General features: G+C 34.7%; 1 protein-coding gene across 2 annotated transcripts; it reads right to left on the bottom strand.

Moving 5' to 3' along the window:
• Positions 1-578: 578 nt before the first annotated feature.
• Positions 579-3024, bottom strand: sucnr1 (succinate receptor 1). 2 transcript variants are annotated; one of them, XM_015370263.1, is made up of 3 exons: positions 2912-3024; positions 1833-1908; positions 579-1655 (listed from the first exon to the last, which is right to left on the bottom strand). In XM_015370263.1, the coding sequence occupies exons 2-3, from the start codon at positions 1833-1835 to the stop codon at positions 708-710; spliced, it is 951 nt and encodes a 316-aa protein (XP_015225749.1). In that variant the 5' UTR covers positions 1836-1908; positions 2912-3024; the 3' UTR covers positions 579-707. The 2 variants fall into 2 exon arrangements, with proteins under 2 accessions (XP_015225749.1, XP_015225750.1); XM_015370264.1 differs by lacking the exon at positions 2912-3024 and having other exon boundaries at positions 1833-1927.
• Positions 3025-9908: the final 6884 nt, after the last annotated feature.

The raw sequence follows: 9908 nt of genomic DNA, 5'->3' as shown, positions 1-9908 counted from the left end.
TGCTTGCGCAGCACCCCACTAAGCTGCAGTAAGTTGATACGTACTTTTTTACACCACTGCTAAGATAAAAAAACTTAAATTCTTGAAAGCAAAAAAAAAATGTGTAGTCCTTAATCAGCTTATTTTAATTTGACACTGCATATTTTCAGACATTGTGTCACCCCAGTAGCGTGGTAATGAAATCAACATCACAATTTCCACTTCAATATTTAATATTTCCGTGACACTGGTGTCATACTTTTTTTTTTCTTTTATTTGCAGAGATATAAATAATACAAAAATACATCTTATCTCAAAAGTTAACAATATCCCTTTTTTTTTTTTTTTTTTTTTTTTACCAATCCAATGTTTGTAAAATGACAATGGTTATAACTTTATGTTAGCTGTAGAATTTGATTGATAATGGGATATCCTATCTAACAGTGTACAACTGTTTTTCTTAAAAATCATAAAACTTTATTTACAAAAATACAGGACTATTGTGTAATCGGATAACAGGAAACAACGTAAGTTGTTATAAAACACCTACAGTAAGCTTTAAACTTAAAAAAAAAAAGTAAATATATTCAAAGCTAGCATCATTTTTGTAACTAAGAAAGTAGTACTGTATCTGTTAAATTAAAAGTTTTAAGAAAATAAAAAATTCAGCATTTGCTAACTTGAAAAGCATGTCGTACTACAAAGCAAAACTCCTATATTTAAAATGTTCAGGCTGGCTCTCTTCTCAGGTCTGGCTTTCTGGTTATTTCTCTGATTTTAGAGATTAGAAGCTCTCTGAACTTGTCTCCGAGAAGAAAGTAGAAGACTGGGTTAATAACACTGTGCAAAAATGCAAACGGTCGAGCTAAGATGTAGGTTGCTTTTATAATACCTATTGTTTTACTGTGATATCCAGCCCATTGTTGCAGAGATGCAATTCTGACATTTCTCAGCACATGGTAAGGGGTATAGAGGACAAAGAACATAACAGTGGCTGATATAACAACTCTAAGTGGCCTCTTGTAGGATGTCCTGTTCTGCACAGCTCGTTCCTGCATGTGGAGCAGATGTGAAACTTTCTGTGAAAAGACACAAAGTGCGAGCAGAGGGAGGATGTAGCCTGTTATGGTTAGGCCTAAGCTGTAGCCCAGTGTATTAAAATCTCCTTCAAGGCTGGAGAAATCCAAGCATCTGCTCAAATTTTCTCTCTGCAAGTCTTTAACAATCAGGGCTATTAACGGACAAACTTCCACATTAACAGCCAGCCAGGTCAACCCTGTAACAATTAGGGCTCCTCTTGGTGTCAACAGGTGATGATTTTTCATGGGATGTTTGATGAGCAGAAAACGATCCATGCTGATCCAAACCATGAAGAGGATAGAGGAGTATAGATTGAGATGCAAGACGTAGCGGTTGATAATGCATATAAAGGGAGATGTGACCGGGTAGTCATTTGCATAAAGGTAGGAGAGGTGTGGCAAAGTGCAGAGGAAAACAAGGTCAGAGACAGCCAGGTTAAATATGTAAATATGACAGCTGTGCCACTCCTTAAGGCAAAATATGTAGCCAAGCACAACCACAAGGTTGCTCGGGAATCCAATGCAGAACTCGATGGCATAGGATGGTGACAAGTAGTATTTCTCCAAGTCTTTATTTATCTCTGTGTCATTCAGCACCTTTCACAGAGAAAGCAGGAGACATAAGGATGTTGAAGAGAAAGTGAAGAGGAAGGGTATATAAAGGGGGAAATAAAGCAAACAGGTGAGTAATGATTAAATAACTTTGTGGTATTTAGTGTTGAGCCTCTTGTTTAAACATTCAAGCATATTTTTGTTTGCAAAGATAAGACTTACCATTTTGTTGGTCCTGTAGTTTCTAACGTCGTGAACAGGGGTGAGACGGTGAGCTGCTGGCGCCACTATTTGTATACTGGAGACGGTAAACAGGGAATGGTGCCTTTAATACCTCAAGACCAGTGCATCTGGCTGCAAAGGCCATTAACTTTATGGTGATCAACACACAAAAGATTTGAGAGTCATTTGCATTAAAAGCATGTGAAGATTCTAAAGGCATAGTTAATATTTGCTCATTCAAATTGCTCCTGTAATTGCAAAATGTTTAATCTCTTTTTATCTGAGCTCATACCACAGTACTCGTAAATAAATTGAAAAGGAAGTTAGTTTAATTTCAAGGCCTCAACATATATTGAAACAATAGTAAAAATATTTGTAGAAATGTAGCGAGTCCTCTTTTCTACATTTTAGTCTACCTTAATTAATTGAACAAAAAAAAGAACATACCTCTTTCACTGCAAAAACTGTCTAGAAATAAGTACACATTTCTTACATTAAGCTTATTTAGCCTTAAATTGCATGCAGGTAAATAAGATTATTTGTTAATGGAATTAGTTTTTTTTGTTCTTAAAATAAGAAAAAACAGTATGAGAATGCAATTATTTTTTCTTATTTTAAATGTAAATTTTCTTGTTCCATTGGTAAAGTGTCTTACTTATCTCCTCAATTCAAGAAAAGAACTAACTTATTTTAAGAAAAAAATGACTCATTGGGACTTCAATTTTTGCCGTGTTATGATGTATAAATTTACAAAACTGAATAAACAGAAGTTCTGATAATTGCTTAAGAGAACTGAATAAATTGGGTGAAATTCATTTCACAAATGCCTTTACTGGGTTATTAAAAATAGTTGCTGATTGAACTTTGGCCGTTTTCTAACTTGGATTTATCTATTACTAACGCAATAGTTAATTTTATCTGGGCTTAATTTAGTCAACATCTAAAACGGTGAATATAATATAGAATTTTTATTTTCACTTTAACATTTCTATTGTACATCAGGTAATCATATTTAATGATATGAACTCTGTATGCAAAAAAAAAAAGAGCAATGAGAATTATCAGACCAGAATACTTACAAGATCTAACAGCTTGAAGAATTTTGTCCAGAAATCTCTTTTAGTTTGAAATTTAAGCTCAGAGTAATGCAGTGTCGCCAGGATATTAACTTTGCGTCAGACTGCTTCTCTAAAGGTTTGGCTACTGTATATTACTTCTGGTTGCTTCCTGTTTTGTAATATGTGGTGATGTGTTTCCTATTTTAAATGATCTGGTTTTCTACTTGTGTGGACATTTTTTTATCCACCACCCATGCAACTTATTTAATTGAACTAATTTAAATCATGGTTTATTGTAATGAGATATCTAGTTTATCTGAATTTCCTCAAGCCCAAGATGCGTTTGGAATGTTTCTTAAAACCGTCTGTCATTCTACCAAGGAAGGGGGCGGATTCTGTTTTGCAAAGATAAAGATGCTGGCTGAAATTGATAAGGGTATTTTTCACAGTAAATGGTCATCTTTGAAAAGGAACTAAGCAGTAAAGAAGTAATTCTTCTTTTCAGAAATGTAAATCGCCAGATGATAGTTTGCTGCCACCTTTTACCTTATATTTCTAGTGATATACCTGTTGGTCTAATAAAAATAAAATGGAATGGATGGGCCATACTAACCTTATTTTGAGAAATGAAGGAGGAAACGTAACAGTCTGGAAATAGCATTAGAGATAAGGAATGAATTAATATATAAGATGAATATCGGTCTTGCACATTTAATCAAAATAATTATGAAGTGGATTTAGAAAAACAAAGTCATACTTTTTAAGTGCCGTCAGATCAAAAGCAATAAAAAAATTATAAGAAAAAAATTATCTATCATTTATCTGGTATATAGCGAATGGACTATATACCGAACTCCACTGCTTCCAAAACTTAATTCAGCTCCTTTGTTTCCTGTTTTTTCTAACTGGACAAACTGATTAATCCAGGTGTGTCGTGCCATTATCGTCATGGTTACTGAGGTCACACAGATCTGGATTAATCAGGAAACAAAGGAGCTGAATGAGGTTCAGGACACAGAGGAGTTGGCCATAGTGCCCATATAGATATTTCAAGTAATATTTTGATTTTATTCTTATTCATTATCAGACTCTGATGAATAACGATTACATGTGTCTGTTTTTGAGTGCATGTAAGTGTCTGATTCAAGCTCTCTTTACATTTACAGTGGTAATGCATAAATATTTGGTATTCCTACTTGGTAATTAAATAACTTGAAGCCGGCCAACCTTGTTTTAGGTTTTGTAGCTGTTGTTAAAATATAATTTTACCTTTAAACACATTAATTAGATGTTTTATAGGCCCCCAACTTATGAACACGAATCTAAACGACGGTTAAAACTGAACTGCAAAAGAAAATAACGTCATGAGTCCTAAATCCTCTTCATACCTTAACCTTCTGCATGGTAGCCACAACCATCTTAAACTAAAGTAACTTGAAAAAAGAGCAAATGTGATGAACCACGTTCTAAATTAATTTACTGATCTGACAAAAAACTCAGGTTTTCAACTTTGTTTTTGCAGGTGATGTGATTCTATTGCAGCACCACTAAGGCAAATGTTGCTTTTGAAATATGGATGAATGACCCCCTATGGCTCTTGGATTTGTTTTATTCTTCATAGGATAGCCAGACTCATTTATAAAGATGAGTTACAGAGTGAACAAGGTGAGTTAATGCTTCTCCATTCTCTTTCAGTTCTCTTAGGTAAAAGCTTAGGACGCCCCTTGAAAAGCAGGAATGTCTCGCTGGGAAGAAGGATGTTTTGGACCCCTTCACAAACATATTACCTTTGCAATCCGTAAGATAGAATAGAATTCAACTTTATCATTACATTGTCGCAAGTACAAAGCAACGAAATTAACTCTCTGCATTTAACCCATCCCTTTGGGGAGTGGTGGGCTGCCATTTTGAGGCGTATGGGGAGCAGTGTTGGGGGTTAAGGGTCTTTGCTCAGGGACCCCAGTGGCAGTCCATGGGAGTGGTGCTTGAACTCAGAACCTCTGGGATCCAAGCACAATGCCCTAATCACTAGGCCCCCATTCCCCTATTAGATAGCTGGTGGATTGACTGATTGTCCATTTTTTAGTTGGACAAACTCTTGTGATTTGATCAGAACAGCTACATATTGGTTCGAATAGTTAGTTTGACCTCTATAATACCAAAAGTTTTAAGTCCTAAATCTTTATGAAGTGGCATTGTCTAGGCCCCAATGTATTATGGTTCTTGAATCCAAAACTGACAGTTAGGCAGTAGGATTCCAAGACCATTTAACACTTTTATACCAGAAACAAGCCGATACTGACGCTGATTAATTCAAGAATGAAGAATTCTTAATAACTTTGCTGCATGGTGAGGAGGTAATTCTGGATTTAAGTATGTTGGTCCAGGGACATAGTACATTTTCAGGATACTGGCCATCAAGGACTTGAGTTTTACATTTCTGATGTACGTTTTATCATGCATTGGACTGTGGCTTTCCTGACAGCGCGTTATCACACAGAACTATGATTGGAAGCATCCAGACACTTTTTTCTTACCTTGTTCCTTTATGCCAGCATTATTTGGGCAGTACTTATGGCAAATGCTGACACACATCTACTTTAGTTAAAAATTACCAATTAGACCATTTTGGATAGAGCCCCTTACAGAGACAGTTGAAGTCTAAATTGGTTTAACCTCAGGGTGAAGGTTTTCTAAAGATTCGTCTGATTATGATAATGAATTATAAAGGAATAACTTTAGATTTTGTGGCTGTATAAACGTCTGCCATTGTTTTATTCAGCAAAATGTAAAGTCTTGTCCTCCTTCCTGACAGTGCGGCAATGTCCTTCTCCACTTTCTAGAGCACGAAGCTATAGAAACTTCAAGTTTTATGGAGATGATGTTCCTATGCAAAATAACATATCTGACCGAATTTTCCTAGGGTAGTATGTAAATGAGACCGATATGTGGTAAGCACCAGATGACATTTCACAATCTCCTAAAGCATAAAGCCTAAGTGTAACCCAAGTTGCATTCTAGGATTAGAAATAACCCAAATTAAAGTCAACCCACGTGATTTCTTAAAGACTAGGTTCATCTGCTGGAGGAAGTGGCAAATTGTAAAACACAGAGACAGTTTGATGGTGCAAAATTGGTGAGTTGATTTACAATAGATATAACCACTTGGGAAGAGACCAGAAACCTACCTGCACATCAGGGTCCGACAGCGTTTCCTACCTAAGGCGCGGTTAGCAGCCATATAAGCCATAGCTGTCAATTAGGACAATGACGTGCAGCTGGCACATGATGTCAAAACCGTGCGAGAACAGTATTGTTCTCACTAGATTAGTGTTGAATAAATTAAGGAAAGGAGGATTTTAATTAAACCTTTAAATAAAAATAAATAGAATTAAATCTAAAAATGGAAAATAAAATAAACTGGATCTAATATAGAAAAATTATCCTGGTTACATAAGACTTTTTTAAGTTATGCTTCCTGTTTACAATGATTTTGTATTCTTAAAGTTTGAAAGGAGACAGACCATTTTTTTTTCTCCTTTTGTGTAAAATGCTCGATGTCATCCATTAACATTGGCTACAATGATGTATAACCATGTTTACCTTGTGAACCTAAAATTTTTTTTTTGTTTTTTTTTTTTTTTTACAAAAAACTATTGTTAGAGCAGAAAATTGACCAATCACAGTATTAGGTAATGTGTTCCTGCTTTTCCTCAGCTTTGCTGTTCTGAATGGCACAAAAAGTCAAGGTACAATAATTTTCAGTCATTAAATAGTTGTTCCTTAACTTTTTGATTAAAAACAATAACAAAATGCCTCTCATCTTACAATTTACTGCTTTAGAATTATAGGTGCATAGTCGCATTTTATGCTCATAGAAAAAAGACCGGAATCCATTATATAATGAAACATTCGCAAATATATTACTCATTGCCTTCAGTGTGAACGCAGCTTAAGCCTAGAGCAGCATAAGTATTGAGATATCAATATATCTCTGAGATATATACTATATATATACTATATATATCTATATATAGATGTATATATATATCGGAGACCCTGCCAAGCAGTTATATTATTATTATACAACTATATATTATTATACTGCCAAATATCTCGCTGTAGGTATATCAAACATATTTCTTGTATCATTTTTCCCCTTGGTTTGTGCTGAATATAGAAATTATTTATCTCTTAATCACATTCCTTTAAACGGAAAAATATGTATAAACTGCTCTCACAGGTCATCGACTCAGTTCCTTTTTAAAATAAATATATAGTTTTAAACCAAACCTTGGTAAACTTTCTTCTTTTTAAACATGTTGTATAAATAAACTTTTTTTTATTTTAATCTAATATGTAATAGCAGATGGTCATGCTGTGAATTTAGTATTTAAAACTGTACACTGCTAAATATATTGATTCATTTATAAACACAAATTTATGAGGAAAAACCTTGTGGCTTATTTGAAAACACACAGCTTTTGATTGTGGACATTTACATTTTGAACTCTACATACCATTGACAGATTATTTTTTTAAATATGTATAACATCAGCAAGATAAGTTCACTTTTTAATCTTTGCTAAAAGATTCCAACTTAACATTCAGTGAGTGTTGAAAAATGAACTATTAAGTATTCTAAATCCACATCGTTGTAAACCTTTGTCTTCATGCTCTGTTTTTTGTGATTACATAACACATTGTGATCTTAACTGTTGATTTGGATTGTAAGTTTATTTTGACAACAAAGCCAACAATGTCTATTTGCCCTTAGAAAGCACATGATCTGCTGCTGAGAGACATGTGAGACAAGGCCTCTCGAGAGACAAGAGATGGGGGATCTGGGATTGTTAGTGGTTTGTTTGGTTTGGTTTCTATGTGATCAAGAATAATCCTGCAGCATTCTTTGGCTTGCATAGTGTAGATATTTTTTGCCAATGAAGGTCAGCACAGATGGGGCAAGTATATTTCATTTTTTGTTACAGCACTAATATTTTTTAGTTTAAATATTCCCCTGCTCTCACACTTATTAAAAGGCCATTTTTCTTACTTTTATTAATTATGGGACTTGAGTGAATCAGATATTATTGAAAAAGCATTTGTTTCCAATCATTACCTAAAAAGATAAAATCAGATTTACTTTTTCTTAAAGAGCAAGCACGCCCTCTGGTGGAATTTAGAAAGTTTTTCACTGCATTTTTACTGCTACCTCTACAACTACTTCTACCACTGTCTCTGCTAATACCATTACTAACTAAACTGACAAGGACAATGATGTCTTTTAATATTCTATGTGTATTTGTGTAATGTGTTTTTGCATAATATATCTCATGTTTTTCAGACCAGAGACAAAACATTTGTAAATTACAATTTTTTTTTTGCAAATAAAACTCAATGTCTTTCAAGTATACATGTGTCTTTGTCTATTTAAAGAGCACTGTGACTCAAGTATTATCAAGCATATGACAATGTGGTCAAAGCCAGACACAGTCACTTAAGAGAAAAATCCAACAAGCTTTGGGTGTCTTGTTTTATTAAATGTGATGAAGGGATAAAGACATTTCTAAGTAGATTAAAAAATTTAGAATGATTTTGATAAAATTTGCTTAGCTATAGAATTGGTTATTTAAGTCAGTACCTGTTAAACTTATGTTAAAAGTAACATGTCTAAGGAAACGTGTTATTCCTTATTGTCACAGACTTTGCAGTAAATTCTTGTTCTGAGTATACATTTCATGGAATTGGAAATTGGAAATAGCAGCCTCAGAGATGTCTGAGGCCTTTTTTGTGTGTATGGTCCATTTTAAGTCATTAGAATCAGAAAGAGCTTTATTGAAAGGTAGTGCTTAATAAGTAGGAGGAATTTGCTTTGGCGTTAATGTTATTCACATAAACAAATACTCAGCTGACATGAACCAAATTGGAAATATATCATTTGTTATACAAAAAAAAAAAAAAAAAAAAAAAATCCAAGTTGTATAGGAATATTATGAGAGCAGAACATTAGTGTTACGTTTCTGTTGTTGTCCCTGGTGGTGGCAGCAGTGTACCAGATAGTAACTGAGGAGGGGATGATGGACTTATTAATGGCAGAGTAGAAGTGCACCATCATTGTCTGGCAGGCTAAGCTTTTATAGCAACTGCAGGAAGTACATTCTCTGCTGGACCTTCTTGGTTAGGAAGGAAATATTCAGCTCCCTCTTGAGGTCCTGAGTGATGATGGTGCCAAGGATCAGAGGGTGTCCAGGGTCCATATGGGCAATATCCAACCTGTAGGAGGACTTACCCCGCAGAGAGGGTGTCAGTTTCAGTCTAACTTCAGGAGCAACTGTTGGTGTACAGCAGGGGAAGGCAACATCGGTCTCCGCTGCCACCGTCCTTCAGCTTTTGCAGGAGAGCTATTTTAAATAATGCCTAATTAGTCTGTTCTATTGGCCTGATACATAATAGACAAAATAACATAGATGTAATATTGTTCTGTCTATATTTTCTCTCACAAACTTAGGAAAGTAAAGGTTTCCTCAAAAACTCACTAATGATTGAATTTACCTTGATCAGTCCCTTTTTAAATGTACAGATATTCCGTTTCATACAAACAGCAGCAAGACCCTACTTTAAGTCCTGCAATGACTTATGAGGGATTTTGGAGACTTTGTTTAACATTGCATGCTTCACTTTTAGCCTTTCTTGCCTAGGCGGCCATTCCAGGAATTTGTTTTAAATGTCCACCACTTGTAGTCTAACTTCTGTAAAAAAAAAAATCAGCCGCACGTGTCTTTCTGAAGGCTTCAGAGAACTCTTTCACTCTTAAATAGATATCAAACAGCTAAACAGCTGGAGCACTCCAAAGCAAATACCCTTGAGATAAAAACAGGACAAACCTCCTTGAAATGCTAATTACTCTGTCTCTAAGGCATGTGAAGTACTGTATCTCTACAAAAGTATCTGGAACAAAAATAATATCTGTCAATGTGTATATTGACAAAGGATGTTTATATAGAAAACTATATGTGGG

Source organism: Cyprinodon variegatus, unplaced genomic scaffold, assembly GCF_000732505.1.
Source record: "Cyprinodon variegatus isolate N-32 unplaced genomic scaffold, C_variegatus-1.0 Scaffold44, whole genome shotgun sequence".
Taxonomy (NCBI): domain Eukaryota; kingdom Metazoa; phylum Chordata; class Actinopteri; order Cyprinodontiformes; family Cyprinodontidae; genus Cyprinodon; species Cyprinodon variegatus.
This window is presented reverse-complemented; position numbering and strand designations above follow the sequence as displayed.